The 22,949-nt window shown below is 30.7% G+C and overlaps 1 protein-coding gene across 2 annotated transcripts in view; it reads left to right on the top strand.

The window, feature by feature from the left end:
• The first annotated feature begins 2,644 nt into the window (after positions 1 to 2,644).
• The window catches only part of LOC107439162 (ubiquitin carboxyl-terminal hydrolase 2-like), a 47,890-nt gene continuing 27,585 nt past the window's right edge, over positions 2,645 to 22,949 (top strand). Inside the window, exons 1-3 of one of the 2 annotated variants that reach the window (XM_043042104.2) lie at positions 2,645 to 3,222; positions 16,463 to 16,540; positions 21,794 to 21,917. In XM_043042104.2, coding sequence (XP_042898038.1) covers positions 3,016 to 3,222; positions 16,463 to 16,540; positions 21,794 to 21,917 — 409 coding nt within the window. In that variant the 5' untranslated portion in view covers positions 2,645 to 3,015. The remainder of the gene's footprint in view (positions 3,223 to 16,462; positions 16,541 to 21,793; positions 21,918 to 22,949) is intronic. The other variant, XM_043042105.2, reaches the window with a different exon arrangement.

Here is a 22,949-nt window from a genome sequence, read left to right as displayed (position 1 = left end):
CTCGGTCCCTACGCAGACTGATCCAAGTGGTCACCCACCCGCACACTGACCGCAGCCAGTGATGCTTGACTTCGGTGATCTGCTGGGAACCGTGTCTTAACGATCAGTCCACTGCGGGACATTTACGCTTTTAAATATCGTACATTATGACTTGTATTTACGAGATTTAAAAATCCAATATCGTGTTTTGTATTTATGTATTTTTGAAATCTCGATTTAATTATCAAACATCGATTTTCGTATTTCGTAGAGTTTCATATTCACGTGATTTAAAAGCCTCACATCGGGATTTATAATCACATGGTTTGCAAGTTTGAAAATCGCACTTTTTTGTCAAATTTTCGTATATATATATATATTCTAGGATTTCCTCTTTTTTACGTTCTGACTACTCTCATCCCTGTAAAAAAAGTGAACTTCATAAAAATATGTTTGCTACAAAAATAGAGATGTTGAAAGGTGATTATTAAAAACACTTCCTACTTTCATCAGGCAATCAAACTGGCTTTGATAATTTTCAATCCTCCATCTCACAAGTGATTCAACAAATCTTGATGTCTTTCTTTTTTTCCTTGCTTAAGTGTTAATTTGAGTCAAATAATGCGTATGGTTTTTAATTTCTTTTATGACAAGAAGTCTCAAAATATATATTAAGAATGGCAATTACAGAATACCTTGTATAGTAACAATGCCTTGAGAGAAGAAAGGATTTTCTTAAATAAATAAAATCTACTTTTTTGCAAAACAGTTGAACAAAATTAATTTTTCAAAATATTTAAACAACAAAATCACACACTTGATATTTGTATGAGTTGTATTTGTATTTGAAATGTAGTGTCAAATTAATGAAAAAAACGTCATTCTTAGCTAATGTAAAAGAGAGAGGAGATGCTTAGTTTAGTGCTCATTGAGGAAACCATAACCTACAGCTCTTCACCCTTCGAAAAAATTGCAAAACTTTTTTATTAAGTTTAGAAGATCGTTTCTCGTTTTAGTTACCTTTTAAATTCTAAATTTGAGTTCATTTTTTCATGATAAATATCTAGGGTAAATCACGCTCTACCTTTAGCTAGAAATTGATTTACAACAAGGCCAATTTGACCTTTTTTTTTCAAGGAACATAAAAGCATTATTACTCAGAATTTTCAATGTTTTTTTATAGTAAAAAAAAGGCTTTTTCTTATTTCGTAACTAATGTTTTTAAAATGTATACTCTTTTTATGCGGCAATCTTTTATGATATTTAGTATGTATGTGTATATATATATATCCATATCATAAATATAGCGTATTTATGTAAAAACTACTTTAGACAATTTATTTCCAATTTAAAAATAATTCCTGGTGTATACAGAAATAATTAATTAACAAATTCTTGAAAAAAAATTTTAATTAAAAAATTATTATATATATAGTTTAAAATGTTAATTGATATCTTTCTACATTACTTATAAAAGGATTTTTGTGTATCGATTTTCACCCAGTTGAATGCCTTCAAATCTTTAGCTCAAAATATTTAAATTGATATCGGAAAACTGTTAAGTGGGATTAGAGAAGCACTACTTTCTGCCTTATTAAACGCCTGGTAGTTAATTCATCAGTTAATCCTGGCATCATGTCTTTTATTTATTTAAATTTTATCTATTTTTATCCTAGATTCTGTTTTGTTTTTTTTTTTTTATTGACGAAAGCTAGTTTTCAGATGTTTCAAATATCACTAAACTAAAACAAAACATAAAGACATTTTTCCGAAGCTGAAAAAATCATTTAATATTAAATTGCAAATAGTATAGATAGATAGCTATTGCATTTTATTTCTAATTTTTATTGGGCGATAAAAATTCTTATTTTGTTCTTATATTTTGCATGCGTCAAAGAAGAAGAAAATTATCGATTAGAGTAAATAGTAAATATTTTTTTCAGACTGCTGGTACAAAATTAAATAAAACTAATTAAAAGTAAATAAAAAAAAATAGCAGCTTTTTGTTTCAGCGAAATTCTGTTTCAAGACGAAAGTCTTTTTCACGCTTTGACGGAGTTTGGACAGCAGTGTTCCTTTTATATATCTTTTTCCCGACTCTCTCATTATAAACAAAAATATATTTTGGATTTTTTTATTTATAAAAAACAGTCTAATAGTAACTAAAAAAATCTGCTAGATTAAAAGACCTATACTTGTACTAAAATATTGAGAATCCAAAAAAAAGTAGTTTGAAAAAAATATTGTTCATTGATATTTAAAAATTTATCAATAATTGATTTTGTAAATTAAAGAAATTTCAATGATGTATAACTGTTTCTCTTAGTTCTAAATATAACTGCAAATTTGATAAATTTTTGTTTGGAGGTAAACCGTGTTTCGAAGATTTTGCATTTAACGCAGAAAAAGACACCGGTGTTTCTTGCTGCATTTTACAACCATACATTACTACAATGCTAGATATAATATTTTTCAAGTATCTTGACTTCAATGCATACAACCATAAAAAACATGTTTAGCAAAAAATTCTACCTCAAAGGGTTAATGCGAAGTTACGCAAACTAAGTGGAGGTTATAAAATTATCGATTTGAATTACGATGAAAAGAAGAAGAAAAGAAAAAATGATAGATTTAAGAGCACTATTACGATTGAAGTGAGTCGCACAGACAGAGTGGCCTTAAAAGAGCTTTGATAATTTTCATTCGATGTCGAAAAGCAGAGCATTTATTTTTAGAAATCCTTGAAGAAAGTTTCCAAAATAACCTCTCTACCTTTTGCTGCGTTGAGAGAAACAATTCATACGGATTTCCCGATAATGCTTGAAAATATTTCTCTATAAAATTACTAGTTTATGAGTTTGAATCTCAAAAATTTTAATGATGACTCCTTGCATTTTGAATTTATACTCTTATAATCATATCTGCCGGGCCCTAGTTTTACCAACAACAGAATACAAGTAATGCCTTCCAGAAATGACGTGAATAGTTTGTTGTTAGTATCCATCAATATTTTCTTTTAAAATACAATTTTCCAAAATGAATGTGCGTTCTTATTCGTCAAGAACCGGAAATTATTCATCTAGAAATTATTCTTCGGGAAATTATTCGTCTGGAAATTATTCGTCGGGAACTTATTCATCAGGAAATTATTCTCCAGGAAATTATTCTTCAGGATATGTGCCATCCCGAATTCCATATTCCAGTAGTTCAGTTACCAGCCCAAGAGTTTCAAGTGTGACATCGGTAAGTGTAAACAAATGTTCTAATGTTAAATAAGATACAGAGTTATATGTAAAACATGCTTCTTATGCCTCTTCCTTATTGACATGTTGTGAGAATTCTTATATTATTATTTCTTCTATCAACATACTTTCTTTTTCATCTGCAGATTATTCGTCTCAGAAGTATCAACAGACATATATTTAGAGCTAATCCAAAATAGTTGTCACTTGATTCAGAACATAATTAAATTTTGGAATATATTGGTATACTTACGAAGACATACACATATGTAAAACATATATTTCTTATACATCTTCCTTATTTACATATATTGAGAATTCCTATATTATTAATATTTCTTTTATCAACATTTCTCATCTGCAGATTTTTCGTCTCAAAAGCATATGTTTAGAGCTCATCCAATATAGCTGTCACTTGATTCAGAACATAGTTAAATTTTAGAATATATTGGTATATTGATCAGCTGAGCCCTCCATTGTTTTTTAAACAATGGAGGGCTCTGCTGATCAATTTTACTTACGAAGAATTTAGTACAAGAAAGCTTCTTTGATAGTTTGTAGCAACTCTAAATTGGCACATAAATATAGTTTTTTGTCCCTTTAAAAATTAAAATTATAGCATTTTACTTTCAAACTGGTATCTTTTAATAAAATAGAAAAAGCACTACACTCGCAAAAATTGGTTCAGCGTTGAACCATAATACAGTGTAAATTCACTTCAACCATAATAAGGTGTTATTTTGACCACGGTACCTCTTAAATAGTACCCTAGTATCTTTCGATCGAGTTCAAGAACCACAATATAGTTCCACTTAGCACCTTTTTAAGGTTTCAGCAAATTTATTGGATCTTATGGTTTAATTCGCTGTAAAATTTCTGTCAGTAAGTATTGGCAAAGAAAACCTTATTTTTTAAATATAATAAAAAGATCATTAAAATTTGAATTAAGTTAAATTTTTAAAAGCATTTGAAGTTCGTATTCATATCTTAAAATATAAATGATATTTAAAGAAATTAATAATATTGATATAAAATATGAACAATGGGGTATATAAGATATAATTTCCCAGTCCTACTCTAAAATAGGATATTCCGGTACAAGTTTAGGTATCGTCGCCGAAAGAAATCCCTCAGGAGAGGAGATGCAGGTTCTATCAAGTACATGCCAAATCGAGGTGCTCGGTGAACCCCCCTCCCCCCCGTAGCATTTGCTGAAAAACCAAAAAATTTTACACATGATGATTTGAGATTTTACATGTAAGCATATATATTTAGATATCTGAAATTAATATGTACTGAAAGTACATAAAGTTAAAAGATTCAAAATGCACCTTTAACTCAACAAATTGTTATAATAATTGTTATATAAAATAAATAAGTTAAAATCAGATAGTTGAAATAGACAAAACATTAAAAACCTAAATTCAATGGGGTGCATATTATTCAAATAGAATGAGGATAATTATTTTGCATAAATGTTATGAAAAAGAATAGTATATTAAATAGTAATAAATATATAATTTGCATATAAAATAAATTAGTGTACAAGGGAGTAGAGGATGTGATAAAGTGTAACACTTTGTCAGGTAAGACACCAGAAGAATGGAAAAAAGTGTGTTATCATATATGAACGGTCCCTAAAATAGCACTTTAAGAAAGTTTTAAAAAAAATAAAAAATTTTACAAACACGAAGTAAAATTTGGAAAAAGGATCCAAATCGAATGCTCCCAATTAATACTATAATAATCATTAGGGCTTTTGGTAAATATAATTAGTTTTACCTTGTGTCTAGATTCCGCTGAACGAAATGATTCTATTGAAAATATTGCATTATTTTATCCATGTTATTCAAAAAGATTTGATTTTATCATTAAATATTTAATGATAAAATTAGTTCTTTTTTTTTTTGAATAACATAGATAAAATAATGCAATACTTTTAATAGAATCATTTCTTTAAAAATATTTCTGAATACATCTACATTTTTTAAACTAATTTTAGTTAAATGAGAGCATTTTAAGTCATTTATTAGCAGTCGGCATTTTTGGCAGCCACGATTGCGGAATTTAGACACAAGGTAAAACGGATATTTTTTACCAAAAACCTTAGTATTAATTGGAAGCTTTCGTAATGGATAATTTTTTTTCTTTAAATTCTAATTCGTGTTTGTAGATATTTTTTTTTACTTTTTTAACGTGCTATTTTAGGGGCCCTTCATATATAACACACTTCTTTCCATTTGTCCTACTATCCTCTCTGGCAAAGTGTCACACATTATCATACCCTCCACCCCCCTGTCACATGTTGCGTTATATTACATAAAGATCTATATACTTAGTGATGCAAAAATCTACCGCTTTTGAAAACCTGGAAATTTTGGGGAAGAAACCCGGAATTTGGGGGATACTGGGAACTTTAAAAATTAAAGAAAGCCGGCAATTTTCCATTGTAAATTAAGGGATTCGAATTAACATAATTGATATAAGAAATATAACAGACGCAACGTAAATAAGCAACACAGCTATAAACAGCTTAATCAGCGTAACATTAATTAAAATTATTTTCAATTTTTTACTTTTCTGAATATTTAACGAAAATAAACATAAAATACTTCATTAAAAGTCAATTTTAAATTGAATATTTTTTTATTTAAGAAATTTCTTCTTTAAAAAATTACTGAAAATCATTTTTTTTAAAATAATTTTTTAAAAAAATATCAGCTAAAAATAGATCATAATATTAAAAAAAGAAGCATGGAACTGTTTTTAAAATTTCACATTTTAATAAATTGTTGAATTAAGATATCTTAAAAAAATAACTAAACATGTTTTCGTATTTCAAAACCTACTAAATTTAAGCTTTTTGCAAATGCTTTAGAACATCGTTTCATGCTAGTATGGCGACAATTTTCGCCAAATGTTCTAGAAATGTAGTTAAAATCATACACATGGGCGACAAATTTGTTGCCTTGAAATATATTAACAATTTACAAAATAGTAACGAAAAATAGCTTTTTTTGCATCGAATTCCATGCATTAAATACTAATTTTATTGTTCTACGCGTGGTATTTAAATGGAATAATTAAAAGTGTCTGGAACAAAAAAATTAAAACATACATGTTGTGCTGTGCTTTGCATTCATGTACAGACAATATTATTGCTTATTAATAAAGTAATATTTTTTGTTCTATTAGAATTGACATTATATAAAATTTTATAATTTGTAGACAATTAATAGTTAATTTAATATTTTGTTTGCTCTTACTTTCGCTGTTTTCCTCATTTATTTACTTATTTGGTTGAATCTATTTACTAGCATTATTTTAGCTTTTTTTCACTTAATTTTAATAAATTCTAATCTTCAATCATTATGGGGTAATGAATCTTATTAGTTTTATGGCAATTAATCCTTGATGTATACCATAACATGAATTTTCTAATTGCAAAGTTCGATTTTTTTTCTCAAGTTTGTCTATCATATTAAGTTTTTGAACCATTTAATGAATACCTAGATGGCCCAATCAGACCACTACATTTTCATTGATGGTGTGAACATTAATCATAATTACAAAAAAATAATCCACTGATCACCTTTCGCAGAGGATCAAAATTGTGATGGCATGTCTTCGGATCATCCTTCGGGATGTTTCCCAGACCGTCGCCAATAGCCCATTGTGCAGCTCTAGTGCGACGTAAAGTAACAACAACAACTGATCCACCATGATCGGTGTTTCTGTATTTTCGGCCTATAGCTGAGTTTCTTTCGAAAGGCTCCTGCTTCTTACACTGTAATAAAGGCATCTATTAGTTAATTTAAACTATAGGGATTGAGCAAGGAATTTTTAAAATTTCCTTTAAAAAAAATTAATAAATAAAAAAAACGGCTTATTTCTCGGCACAAACCGGGGTTTTTCCAGCCTTTGCAACTCTTGATATACTTGCTGTTTAGAAAGAAAGCACTACGATATCGATCGTGTTTAAAATTTTAAATATGAATTTAAATAGGAATATTACTTTAATTCCTTATGAAATATGAGTATCACTTTAAATATAAATTTTAATAAAGTTTGTGTGAATAAACAGAAGTCTGCGAAGTTGGAGATTTTTGCAGGAATCAGAGTCGTCGAAAAGATTTACTAGACTTCGACTCTGGTTAGTTAAAAGTTATGTCCGATAGATTTAAAAGAGATATTTTTATCCTTATAAAAATTATTTAGAGAAGCATTTATGTTGATATAATATGACTTAAATGAATTTGTAACAATTATTTTAAATATAGATTACACTGGGGAACAAATTAATTTTTTTTGCATGAGTTTTTTATTTATTTAACGGATTTTGAATAATTCCTCGTTGCTAATTTAAAAACCGCGATCGGTTTCTCTCGCCAAGCTACAGGTTTTTTAATCACATTTGTCGAAATGAACAAGTTTAAAACCGTTATATATAACAGAGGTTCCCATAAATATTTTATTTTATAACCGTCGTTGAACAGCCTACCCAATTTTCGGCTTTACGACTACCAATGTTCAACTGTGTAGCCTTTTAATTTTGAACCCAATCCAGAAGACGAGGGAACTCCTAGATCAAGTATTGGGAAAAGTTTGCCTTCGGGGAGGACTTTCTGATGGAACTAACCCTCATTTGCGTTGCATGGAGAGGAAGACCACGAGAACCTCCCACGGTTAGCCTGACGGCAAGGGGACTCTAACCCATGATCCGTCTACCACTGAGGATATTTCACGTCAGCACTGTGGTCGGTGCAAACCGGAAGTCGAATTCGCATCGACCAGCCATCGCTTGGATTACGAACTCGGTTCACCTCATATGAAATTTAATAAAACGTGACCTGACTCAGAAAAAAGTGATAAGTTTTAACGCTGGTTTCAAAAAGGTGTGTTTAAAACTAAGTTATCATGAAGTTTAAAAGTAATTCTTCAGATCTACTCAAAACAACTTTAGCTGATTTATACATAAAAATGCTGCGATAGTATTACTTTAAATTCAATATGGAAATATATTTTGAAAGAGAATGTACAATTTAAGAAATAATTTTATTTATCATAGTTTAAAATGTTAAGAAATTAAAATATTGAATTTTTGACAAAAAAAATTAAAAAATAAATATATATATATAACATTTTATTAAAATTATAGCAGAGAAACGTTGTTTGAGAAAGTTTATGCTTTGATGTTCTAATTTCAGGCTATTTTAAAAGCTTGAATTTTGCTTTAGTAGTTTTTGTTTTAAACCCATTTCTTTTTTTTAATAATTGTTTTTTTTTCCTTCAAAATAAAAACATTTTTCTTTGCAGTACCTTTTATTTATCAAAAGAAAAATTACTTTTCTTCTATATTCGCCAAGACAAGCACCTACCGTTTTCATGACAAGGATCAAATATTATTTTTCACTCTAAACCCGGTTAGATGGGGCCCATTCAAACTACAGGGTCCACTGACCCCTGAATATAGATTAAGGTGGTAAACAAGATATGTAATGTGAGAATACTTTTCAATATAATATCTTCAATTGAAAATAAACATTTACATGAAAGTTACACAGAGTAGCAGACACTTGAGCATTTTAAGTCAACAACTGCAAACAAAAACTCCCCATAAGTCAAAAGCTCTTTATCAGTTGAAAAGATAAAGCAGATGAAGATGTGTAACATGACTAAAAGCATAATTTATTTGTAACAAAAGCTGCTAACTCAATCTTTTTACCGTTTATATGTTCAGGGAAGAAAAAAAAAATTTCTTCTTTAATTTCACCTTTTTTAGCTTATTGCTTAAGCAGAATACTACGAACAAGAGAGGGGGGGGGGCGAGGTTTTACATTTCTGAAAGCCGCTGAAAATTTCCTAAATTTAACAATCAGTTATGTTTTTACAAAATTACTATGTTTTTAATACTTGTTGTTGTAGTTCATTTACGTCGCACTAGAGCTGCACAATGGGCTATTGGCGACGGTCTGGGAAACATCCCTGAGGATGATCCGAAGACATGCCATCATAATTTTGATCCTCCGCAGAGGGGATGGCACCCCCGCTTCGGTAGCCCGACAACCTGCACATGAAGCCGAGCACTTTACGGTAGAACAGTTTAACGAGGACCAATACCGCACGCTCTCGGTCCCTACGCAGACTGATCCAAGTGGTCACCCACCCGCACACTGACCGCAGCCAGTGATGCTTGACTTCGGTGATCTGCTGGGAACCGTGTCTTAACGATCAGTCCACTGCAGGACGTTTTTAAATACTTCTAGACAAAGTTGACTTACTTCAGCTGTTTACATACGAGATAGACAATTGGTCAGGTAAAAATTTGGCTTTTTATTATAAAGGATAAATACGGTTTTTCATAACAGATTTCAGCTTGTTGTTAATGCGATAACTCCGCTTATTATTTGGATGGCTATGATCAGGAAGAAAAAAATAACTGATGATTAACTTTTTTGAAAGCAGCTAAAAATTTCTAAAATTTAGCTGGCAGCTGCGTTTTTACAAAACTTTTACGCTTGTAATATTTCAAGACAAAGTTGACTAACTTCAACTGTCAACATACGAGATAAGCCAGTTGGTCAGGTAAAAGTCTGGCTTTCTTTTATTAAAAAGGATAAATTCGGTGCTTGATAGTAGTTTAATTTTATTTATTTATCTGTTCTTGATAATAGAGAAGTAAACGTAGGCAGATGGTCAACTTACAAGATTTAGTGTTTAAATTAAACTTTCTAGTATAGGAGGACGGTAATGGGAAAATTTTTTACTTCATTTTCCATGTTTATAGAAATATTTGCCTTGAACATTTTTTTGTATAAAAATGCAGGTAATTTAGTTTTATTTATACAAAAGAGCTATCTCTTAATCACAACTTCTTCAGCAAACTCCCTTCGGAACAGAGTACGCGTATAAAAAAAATTTCAATGTTATACGAACATTTCTCTCAAACAAGTTTGCAACTTAGCAACATGGGAAAGAATCTTGTATCGAATGGAAAAAATCAAAATATTTAATTAAATTCTTCTCAGCTACCTAACAACGAAGAAGTATTTGATGAAAGTCTTTCGTGGGAGGGAATTACGTAACAAAATTTTCTTTTAAAATTACGAAGTGTTCATTACCAGAATTTTCTTCTCGAAACATTTAACACTCATTAGCCAGTAATCATGAAAAGAAAGAGAAAAGAATTAACTAAAACATTTATTTTCTAAAAAAAATAATTTCAATTAACAAAACAGAATAAATAAAATAAAAATTCCCATAGTGTACCAAGTTTTACCTCACTAGTGGGGTAAAACCGGGGGATTTGTCTTTTCTAGAAAAAAAATAATTTATAAGCAAAGGAATAGAATGATTTTTCAGGAATGATATATTTTTACGCAACTAAACAATGAATATCTCGATTAAATCTGACAGTTTATAGGTCGAACAATTTAACTACAACAGGCTTTCAAATCTCTGCTACCTGGTATTACCCCACTTTCCCTTACTTACAACACAATATGATAACTAGCAGAGCTGCTTTGTTTAAACTATTTAAATGCAGTGGAAGTCAAAACCCATTTTAGACTAACTTTGTTAAAACAAGAACCCAGTATGAATGTAGAAATAAAACATTAAAAATAAAATCTTCCCCAAAATGAGGAAGATTATAACAGTTCCGGTACAAAAAAAAAAAAAAAAAAAAAAAAAAAAAAAAAAAAAAAAAAAAAGATGTGTGTGTAGTGCTCTGAATGTTCAAAACCTAAGCAGGACCGAAATTTTTTTTTCTCGTATTCCTCAACTATGTCATTTTTAGATATTTCAAAATTCCACTTATATTTATTTTCCTTCAAAAAATATTTTTATTTTATTTTACAACCGTCGTTGAACAGCCGACCCAATTTTATGGGTTTATGAACCCGATCCAGAAGACAAGGGAACTCCTGAATCGAGTATTGGGAGAAATTTGCTTTCGTGGAGGATTTTTTGATGGAGCTAACTCGGATTTGCGTTACATGGAGAGGAAGACCACGAGAACCTCCCACGGTTAGCCTGACAACAAGGGGACTCTAACCCATGATCAGTCTACCACTGAGGATATCTTACGTCAGCATTGTGGATGCGGAATTCGTATCGACTGGGATTCGAACCCGGTTCGCCTCATTGGAAGGCGAACGCTCTATCCCCTAAGCCAGTGTTTCTCAAAATGTGGTACGCGTACCCCCAGGGGTACGGGAACAGTTTGGCGGGGGGACGTGTTCTTATGTGAAATATCTTGCAACAAACGAAAATTTCAAAAAGTTTTATTTAAAAACAAAGCTAGCCATGAAAATTTACGATTACGTATTTTTCTATTGGCTATTGTTTGCAGAGTAACAGTTAATAATGAGTGGTGTCAACAGCCAGTTGTGATTTATTACTTCCGTGCAATTTTTTATAGTAAAAATAACATTAATTTTTTTATTGGTGGTACAGAGCGTTACGAAAAATTTAGAAAGGGTACACAAAAGTCATAAGTTCGGGAAACACTGCCCTAAGCCCATCGCTGTAAAAAAAAAAAAAAAAAAAAAACATATTATAGTAAATAAAAAGAATCAGATTTGTTTTTTAAAAAAAAAACATTGAAACATTACGAAAACTTTTGTAAGCATCCTCGCCCCCCCCCCTGAAGAAAAAATTGTAAAAAAACATAAATATGATTCGTAAATATGGTTCGGCAATACACACGCAAAGTAACAAAAGTAAATCATCCTAGAAACTCTGACAAATAATTAAAAAATAACCAGAAAAATAAAAAGCAGAAAGTGAAACAAATAACATTAAAGGACACTTTTAAGTCGTGAACCTGTATTTAGCTAATATTCTAAAAGTGCATAAACAGAAAAAAAAATTTTATTGAATTTTTCAAAAAATTAAAAAAAAAAATAAATAAATATCTGTCAGATTTGGGTTGTCAAAAGTTTTTTGTTAACATGTATTGCTCGCTAATTTTTTTTACTCAATTATGTTGTTTGCAATAATTTGTTTTGAAAAAATTAATTAGACACTATACACGTGATCTAAGTATAAATTAATATATTTAATATAGCTCCTAAAAATCAATTTTAGAAAAAGTTTCGCTCGATATCAAGATTATATTTTACACATTCTATTTCCTCATATGACTGAAAGAGTTTAATGCTTACATTTTATTCAATAAAAATGTACCTTAATGTAGAAGTATTATACGTTACATCACTTAAACAATCCTATTCAAAAAGAAAATATATCTTGTTTGACACGCCGCTATAGTTCATAAATAAAACAAGATTAATGTCTGCAAGACATTGCCCATTGTCCGCATACCTCTCTATAAATGATTAATTATGTAGAAAACATTTATCTCGTTATTTTATGTACATATGTATTTAATTTGCAGCTTTCTTTTAAAGAAATTATATTTGATGAAATCTTTTGCAATTCTGATTGCTAAATAATTAAATTTATCAAAGTCTTCAGTTTCATCAGGCGAACGACATTCATAGGAGTATCCCACAATGTTCTGATGGAAAAATGAAGATTTTAACTTTTTATAAAGTTGAAATTTTAATGATTTCATCACAAAATATCTATATTACAAGCTTTTAAAGGATAAAGTAAATTTGTCTGGGATATCAAAATGTGGAACAATCTTCCATTGGATGTGATTAATACTTATTCTCGAAAAAAATGCCCAGTCGCATTCTTAAAAACTGAACTGACAAAAATCAATTTCGGATATCGTAACGATAGAAGTTCTAATGTAAGTATTATTTTTTAGACTATTTATGGTTTTTCCATTCTATCATTATTATTTTTATGAATTATTTTTATGTTGGAAAAAATACCAGTTGAATTTCATTGGTTTTGAATTTTCAGCTTCACTATATATATATTTCTTTAAATTAAATCAAAACTAAATGATACTGTACGCATGCTTATTATACACTGGTGTTGAAATTTATGATAATTATCAAGGTTAATTAGCTTCATCTTTTATTATTCTCATTATTTGATTCGCTTTGATGATAAAACTTATTTCGTATAGTGGTGGTTAAAATCATTGTAAATCAAATTTATTAAATCAAAAATAAACTTGTACATCATAAAATTTATTATCACTTGCTGTTGACGTATGCCTGTTAAGGCAGAAGGGTGCGATCTATGGCCAAGAATTCGACTTCTACTACACCCATACGTCACGCCCGTTTATTGGGTGGACCCATTTATACATCCATTCATTCATCCACAGATCGTAATTTTGACCTGAATCAGAGAACGATCAATCTCCAATTCAGTACCCCCTGAGGTATTGATTTGTTATGGGAACATGGGGGACTTTGCGATTAGACAGATTTAACGTGCATCAGTCACCATTTGCTACACGGGGAGTCTTCGGCCGGCAGGGTTCGAACCCACGAACTATCGGACATGGGACCAGAACCCTACCGACCAGCCCATCTTGGCCTTACACTCACTTTAAATATCAAAAGAAAATCTACCGTTTAAACAGGTGAAGTTGAATGTACTTAATTACAATTTTCAAAATTGAAGAAATAAATTTTAAAATAATATAATTGTACAAAATACATTGAAAATGTGCAAACTCTTTATTAGATAAGAAATTAATATGTCACACACATGCACAGATATAAACATCTTAAATTACAACGAGGATGTTTAGTGAATATTCATGAACTAGGAAGCTTTTACAAACATTATACTGATTTGCACATCGTTTTAATTAAATTTTTAATCTTAAATAAACAAAGTTAGTTTGTAAGCTTATGAATAAAAAAACGACACATTAGTAACCTATTTATTAATATAAAAATTCAATCAAACCAATAAATATTTAACTCAAAAACGTTCAAATGTGATCAATTAAATTTGTGTATAATTTAATATGAAGATTGCTTCAACATCTCTCATAAAGAAACAAGCCGGACTCATCACTTAACAGAACCGGTTAGATCTTTCTTGACTTCGAATACGAACCTTAGTTGAGGCAAACATTTAGATAGAAAAAGCAAGATAAGAGATTCAACTGTTTCTATTGCGTAACGAGCTTTACTTTGAGCAGGTAGGCGAAAACCTCTGCGCAAGCTTCTTACATGGTTTTTGTTTATTTTCAGAGCAAAGATGAGGCCGCTATGAGGCAAATATTTACATTTTGGCTTTAAGCTCGGTTAACAGTTAACCTATCTAAGTCGAAAAATGAAAAGTTGACTAGTTGTCTATTTCCAGCATGAAATGACAGTGTTAGCCTGTATAAATGTTAGAGAAAGGACAATACCTAAAATTTATTTTATATTTATTTATTCAATTCTGTGGTCACTGTGAGCGGTAAATCCTTTCTTATGCAAGTTTAATGCTTAATTGTGCATGATTTTTTTTCTTTTTTTTTGTATTACCATTCTGTGTGTGCTCGCTAACAGGAACTTCGGAAACGTTTCATTTTCAGTATGAAATTATCGCGTAATCTTGTATACCGTAAAAGGGGTCTTGCCTCCTATTAATCCGTTTTTATTTATTTTTTTTTTTTCTCAATTCTGAAAACACTGTTTCATACTTTCCGTTTCCGGTGAGTACTTACTTACGATCATATATTTTTATTATATCTATTGAATGGTTACTTTATTTGTATTATATCAACCTATGTTTATACCAAATTTCCATCGCATCTGACTTCTTGATAATCAACCACATCTGAATATTTTCTTAATTTTGAACACCAGTGTATATCGCCAGCCAAAATTATGAATGAACAAAAAGCTATTTTTGAACTAAACGTATAAAAGTATTAAAAGGTTTATTATTCTATTTACTATTCTTTGTACGAAATAAAAGAATTTGCACGATTCTAAACCTGTGCGTCGCAGGACCCAATTTTTGAGGAGGACGAAATTAAGTTACAGAATAACTGCTGTGCACATGAAAAAACAATGTAGGTGCCTCACGATTTAGAATTCGAGAAAGGTGGCTTACACCTTTTTGCAGTGCTATGAGCTCTAAAATTAAATTTTAAAAAACTGTTAAAGCAAAATGCATATTAAAAAAAAATTTTTTTTTTGTGTGTGAATAGCTTATTATACAAAAATGCCAAATATAAAAATCTAAATTTTGAATTTTTTATCTCTTACGTTATTTTTCTATTGCACGGCAGAATAGTTTTCTAAATTTCACACATAAGAAAAAAATATTCTTAAATGTTTGCAAAAAATTTATTTTCTTCTTTCTTATTTTCAACTTTAAGGAATTTAAATTAGAATTCCTTCAACTTTAATTTCAATTTAGAGCTATTAATTATTCAGAATTATTAATTATTCAATTAATTTCAGAATTATTAAATATTCAATAAATTTAATAATTTTTAATTATTCAATTAATTTCAATCAATTAAGAATTTGTAATTATTCAATTAATTTCAATCAATTAAGAATTTTTAATTATTGAATTAATTTCAATCAATTAAGAATTTTTAATTATTCAATTAATTTCAATCAATTAAGAATTATTAATTATTCAATTAATTTCAATCAATTAAGACTTATTAATTATTCAATTAACTTCAATTAACAAAATGAAAATTTCAACTTTAAGAATTTTCACCTTTTTAATCTCGAAAAGTTCCCCCCAGTATTTCAGACAAAGAAAATTTTCGTGAATTATTAACCATAAAGTTCCATCAATTATTAACCATGACTTCACGAAAATTTTCTTTGTCTGAAATAATGAGGGGAACTTTTCGAGATTTCTAATTATTGAAGGGGTCATACAACGCTCCCCCCCCCCCGTAAATGGAGCCCATGAATCTGGACTACTTAGGTGTGATAGTCACATTTCTAACTTTGGCATAGTACAGTGGTTTAAGAGATAAATCAAAATGCACCTAAGCGAAACTGCTGAATTCGTAGATTCTTGATTTTGGCGAGGTGATAACAATATTTATATACTAATAAAAAAGATGGTAAAGTGCTCAGTTCAAGCAAAATGAACATTCAAGTTTCTGTGAGGCCACACTTTTCATTTTTCCCGTCCATGGTTTTAAACAAGTGGCAAAAACTGTAGTGTCTTGCTTTATAATAATTAGTGTTGTAATTATTTTTTGTTGCGCTGTAAAAAAAAATTTTAATGTAAATAAATAAACTTAGACAATCTGGGGAAAAAAGCAAGCTGAAACTATAAAAAAATTTTTTATTTGCTTTGTTTTATTTTATTCATTTTTATTTTCTCTTTAGAATTCCGATCATAATGCATCTTTGTCGAATAAAGAAGACGAAAAACAACGAGCTGGATTTAATAATTTAGGAAATACCGTAAGTATCTTAAAATTCAAAATTAACGCACTATTTTTGTAATATGCCTCTTTGCTGACAAATTGAAGAGGCGTATTTCTTTTTCTTTTTTTTTCTACTTTTAACCAATCGAGATTTGGTGAGAAGCGTTTGATCATTGTTTTACTTACATTCGCAGAAAGCTAGAAGACAGTTCTATTAAGTCAATATTTAATTTTATTTTATAACCGTCGTTGAACAGTCGACACAATTTTGAGATTATTACTACCAATATTCAAATCCATAGCCTTGTAATTTTGAACCCAATCCAGAAGACAAGGGAACTACTGAATCAAGTATTGGGAGAAATTTGCCTTCGTGGAGGACTTTTTGAGGGAAATAACCCGCATTTGCGTTACATGGAGAAGAAAACCACGAATGCCTCCCATGGTTAGCCTGCCGGAAAGGAAACTCTAACCCATGATTCGTCTACGACTGAAAATATTTTTCGTCAGCACTGTGCCCGGCTATCGACCAGCAACCGCTGGGATTCGAACCCGGTTCACCTCATTAGGAGGCGAACACTCTATCCCCTGAACCACCACGGTTCCATTAAGTCAATATATCAAAGATCACACCAAATACGTACCATACGCTTTTTTTTTTTTTTTTTTTTTTTTTTTTTTTTTTAACTTTTAACAAAACGAGATTTTGTAAGGTACGCCTGTGTAGTATGCCGCAAGTGTTATCTCAATCTCAGCTATCGTTTATTGTATAGATACGATACGCCGTACTGTTTTACACGTTATAAAATTTCCTCTGGTTAAAGTGGTCAATTCTGCATTTTTTTTAAAACGTGATACACACTTTCTTATCAACGTCAATATGTGCAATGAGTTATAACAAAAGTAATAAAACATATTCTATTTTTAAAAAAAAGCTTTTACATTTTCAGAGTGTAGCCACCCTGAGTTTTTCTCGAAATCAAAACTCAGGGAAACACTCTGAAAAAATTAAAAATGTTGTGACATACGCTTCATGAAGAAATTGTCAATTTTATAATCTTTTTTTCCACGACAATTTTTAGAATTCAGTCGGGCCGTTGTAACAGAGATATTTAATTTATACATATTTCTGGGCCGTTGTAACAGAGATATTTAATTTATACATATTTTTGATTGATAGTATTTAATTAAAAAGATTTGTTTTCTCTGGAATATTTCTGGTATGTGGTTACCTTGAAAATATATGAGCTATAAAGCGTTCTAATAACATTAAAACATCAATTACTACAATGTTACGTCGGCATAATTGTTTGTAATTATTGAGTTTAGATAGCTGTTTGGAAAATAATTTATTTTAATTACGAATAATTCATAAGTCTGTGTAAACCTTTAAAGAATTACACTCTCAAAATTTTAAAATGTATTTATAAAAGCATTCGTAGTAACATTCTTAAGAATAATCTTATCACCTTAACGGAAATTCATCATGGAAATTCTCCAAAAAATGCCCTCGTAAACAATTTAAAAATGAGACTTATTATAATATTTCTGCAAGACTTTTAATTATAGAGCTTACTGGTAGAAATAAAGTCGCATTTCGAAACTCTCATTTTCTAATCGAGTTTTATCTTTAAGTGCAGCAGATTAATTTTGTACAACATGAATTTTCATATGAAATCAGTGTGTTTTTTGAGATATTATTTAGAATTGATTAAAAAGAAAAAAAAACGGCAAGAATTTTTTTTTAAATATTTTTTATAAAAATAGTTTTTAAAAAAAAGGTCGAAGTTTAAAATCAATAACTTATTTTTACATGGAAAATTAAGAGAAAATGGATACTGGTGCACGAATGGATTATTGTGTAGTTTAAAGTTGACCCATAAATGCCCTCTCACTATAATAACTCAGGAATAATTCTGTAAATTTAAAACGCAAACATAAGAAAAGCGGAAATACATATTTGTTTCTTCCAAATGGTTTTTCCAAATGGATGTTCCTTTCTCTTAACCAACACTTCAGCTTTTAAAAGCTCTGTCTTTAGACTTCAGATATAATCACAAATATTAATGGTAAACACTTCCAGCTTGTTTCTGGAAAATTAATCCTAATCACAAAACATATGTGTTACCACTTTTTTCGTTTTTTGGAAAATAAACTGTTCTTTTGAAAGGAATCTAGGTACATATGGCTTAATTTATACGGCAAGATTTTTAAATGAGTCAGGTCTGAAAATATATTTAACGAACAAGTTTTGGTTTCGTTCATTTCAAATAGTTCTTAACTCTAATAAATATGCTCTACTATATTCGAGAACAGTTACAAACCATTCAAAACAAAATCTCACGATTTAGTATTCTATATTTAAAAAACTATTTCGAGAGCCATGCATCTGAGATGTAAATTTTAGGTCTTGAAATAAATTGAAAGCGAAATAAACTTACGTTTAATGGTACACAAAAATCCTTTTAGACTCCTATTGAAATTTTTCGGAATGAAAGCTAAAGTACGAAGCTTCGTACTTTAGCTTCTAGTTAAAGTGCTGAGCAACATATCAATTACGAGTTTAATTAAATTACATTTTTACTACCATTACAATAGAACATTATTGTTTTTATTGGTTAACTGTTGGTTTACCAAATAGCGGGAAAAAGGTGTTTCAGAAATTTTAGTTGTTGCATGGACTTGGAACTAATAAATTAAAGGTGGAACGTTTAGGCATCTCACAAATCAGTAGAATTTGCCGCAATTTAATGGAATCGGAGATGAACTTAGAATATTGAATTATACCTCGAAAACATTGAAACACTCCACACACACACGAATCGATACACATACACTATTTATTTTCTCAAGCTCAATGAATAATTAATTAGGACTGTAGAATTAACAACTGTGGACTGTAGAATTATCTGTGGACTCCATCTGTGGACTGTAGAATTAAACAACTGTACTGTTCTGTACTTTATTTACGTCGCACTAGAGCTGCAGAATAGGCTATTGGCGGCGGTCTGGGTTGTTGCTGTTAATTTACGTCGCACTAGAGCTGCACAATGGGCTATTGGCGACGGTCTGGGAAACATCCCGGAGGATGATCCGAAGACATGCCATCACAATTTTGATCCTCAGAGGAGGGGATGGCACCCCCGCTTCGGTAGCCCGACGACCTGCACGCGAAGTCGAGCACTTTACGGTAGCACAGTTTAACGAGGACCAATACCGCACACCCTCGGTCCCTACGCAGACTGATCCAAGTGGTCACCCACCCGCACACTGACCGCAGACAGTGATGCTTGGCTTCGGTGATCTGCTGGGAACCGTGTTTTAACAATCAGTCCACTGCGGGGTATAAAGAATTTGGAGTACGACGAGTAGTACGCTTACAGCCTTTATCTATATTCAATAATACGTAAAGCTATACTGTGTGCCAAATGAAAGGACAAATAGAACAAATTACATAAAAGCATTACAAAAAAAGAATAAAAGTACGGTGGGAATCAAACACGCTACTTCAACGTTTCAGAGAGCTAGGCGAAAGATCCTTCAGCCCTGGAGTCGTACACTAATAGGCTATTAGCGACGGTCTTAAATTTACCCTGAATTCGATGACAAAAATGATCCAGCCACACGTCCACACCAAAGGGCAGGTAAGGAGTAATCTTCTTTGTTAATGGAAAAAAAAAATTTTGATTTATTTTTTATTTTGATTTATGACTATTAATATATTTCTTCCGAATTTTGCAAAACAAAATTAGTATTTTGACCGATACCCAAAAATCCCATCCCTACATAGAGAGTTGCAAGTTGCCAATTTGGTTCGGTTGCACTAGAGCAGTGTTTCCCAAACTTATAACTTTTGTGTACCCCTTCTAAATNAGTGATGCTTGACTTCGGTGATCTGCTGGGAACCGTGTTTTAACAATCAGTCCACTGCGGGGTATAAAGAATTTGGAGCACGACGAGTTGTACGCTTACGGCCTTTATCTATATTCAATAATACGTAAAGCTAGACTGTGTGCCAAATAAAAGGACAAATAGAACAAATTACATAAAAGCATTATAAAAGAAGAATAAAAGTACGGTGGGAATCAAACACGCTACTTCAACGCTTCAGAGAGTTAGGCGAAAGATCCTTCAGCCCCGGAGTCGTACACTAATAGGCTATTAGCGACAGTCTTAATTTTTCACTGAATCCGATGACAAAAATGATCCAGGCACCCGTCCACACCGAAGGGCAGATGAGGAGGAGTAATCTTCTTTGTTAATAAAAAAAAAAGAATTCGATTTATTTTTTATTATGATTTATGACATAAATATATTTCTTCCGAATTTTGCAAAACAAAATTAGTACGATACCCAAAAATCCCATCCCTACATCATAGAGAGTTGCAAGTTGCGAATTTGGTTCGGTTGCACAAGAGCAACATTAGTGAGCTGTTGCCGACGGTCTGAGATTTATCCTTTATTGATACACGAAAATAATACTAGTACATTCGCCCACTGTGGTAACACAGTTTAAATCAGAGGGCAGATGGTGATAAAAAAAAAGAAAAAAAAAAAAACATCTGGCCTCCGTACCACGCTCTCCAACAGCCCTAAAATGCGTAGACTTTCCTCTCTGAAATCACCGGAATCAATCATCATTAAAGTGGATTCCGAACTACTACTGAAATTATTAAAGAACCTCAGTTCTTACAAGTACCACACGAGTGCTTAATTTAATCTGATTGTGATTGAGAGGTATATTTAACAGCTTATAAACACCCAATTCTTATTATGTTGAAATAAAGATATGCTTGGATATCCCACTAAGCCCACAAATGTATGTAAATAAATAAACGAATTAAAGTCACATTATTTAATTATTACATTTACTACGTTGCAGGCATAAATACTCAATAAAAAGAACGTTTCTTAATATGTTGCCTATTTTAAAAATGGATAACATTTATGAAGAATTAATTTTCTGACACTAGGAAGAGTGAAATTTATGTATTATTTCAGTGCTTCATGAATGCTGTCCTGCAATGTCTCTGAAATATGCAACCTCTTATTGATTACTGTGTCCGCAGTCCTTATTAAAGAGATCTCAATTATTCAAGTCCGCGTATGTATGTAAATAAATAAACGAATTAAAGTCACATTATTTAATTATTACTTTTACTACGTTGCAGACTTGAGTACTCAATATAAAGAACGTTTCTTAATATGTTGTCAATTTTGAAAACGGATAACATTTATGAAGAATTAATTTTCTTACAGTAGGAAGAATGAAATTTATGTGTTTTTTCAGTGCTTCATGAATGCTGTCCTGCAATGTCTCTGCCATACGCAACCTCTTATCGATTATTGTGTCCGCAGTTCTTATCAAAGAGATCTCAATTATTCAAGTCCATCCAGAGGCAATTTATTTAAAGGTAATTTTTTTCTTTCTATCTTTGCTTTATTATAACCCTTAAGAGGTTCCAGTGTAGATTTTATGGAATACTTTACAAACTTTTGCTTAGTTCAAAAAATATGGCTTTGAGAGGGGAAAAAAACTTCTTTTTCAAAAATTTATCTGTGATTTGTACGTAAAATAAAAACATTTAAAATTAGTTGTGCCTTGTTATATACAGGATGCATTGTCCTTAATATGTATTTTGAAATTCCTTGTCAAAAATTAAATTAGAATAGTATACACACCAGAGGTTGAAAATTAATATTTAAATGAGGAAGAAACAAAAACGCTATCAAAATTTAACGAAGTGCTACTGAATCAAAACCTGTTTGATTGCAGGAACAAGCAATCATATTGTTTTCGAACCGCTCACAAACTATTCGATAGATTTCGATAAAATTTTTGTTTTTTTCCTCGCTTAAATATCAATTTGATATACCTTATGCGTATACATTTCTGAATTAATTTTTATTAAGATTCTATAAGTATAGATAAAAGGCGGTCATTACGGCACATCCTGTTATCATTTTAATAATATCTAAAACAGTTAATAAAAAAAATATGAAACCAAACGCCATGAATGGCCTGATATGACCTTTTTTCCTTATCTGAAAGAATTATTCAATGTCAGGTTCGTTATCATCAATTTTTAGACTGTTTACTTAAAAATGAAATGACGCCATCGAATATTATTGATGTAGTTTGCTTTGCGCGGAGCATCTTTTTAAAAAATAAATAATAAAATTATGGCATATTACGAACGGAAAATGCTCCAAAGTCAGCGTTTAGTATTTTTGTAATCAAGAACTACGTAAGCAAAATCAATGTCAAGAACTATGTAAGCTAAATTGACAAAATGTTAGGGGCATGTTCAGTGTTTTTTCAATTTTTTTGAGAACTACTTCCGAATTTTTCTGTTATTTTTAATTATTATAAGATTATGCAAGTATTAAATAAATGTCACAAAAAGGTTTGTAGGACTAATACAAAATTTGCTAAAAAAACAATA

This window comes from Parasteatoda tepidariorum, chromosome X1 (assembly GCF_043381705.1).
Source record: "Parasteatoda tepidariorum isolate YZ-2023 chromosome X1, CAS_Ptep_4.0, whole genome shotgun sequence".
NCBI lineage: Eukaryota > Metazoa > Arthropoda > Arachnida > Araneae > Theridiidae > Parasteatoda > Parasteatoda tepidariorum.
This window is presented reverse-complemented; position numbering and strand designations above follow the sequence as displayed.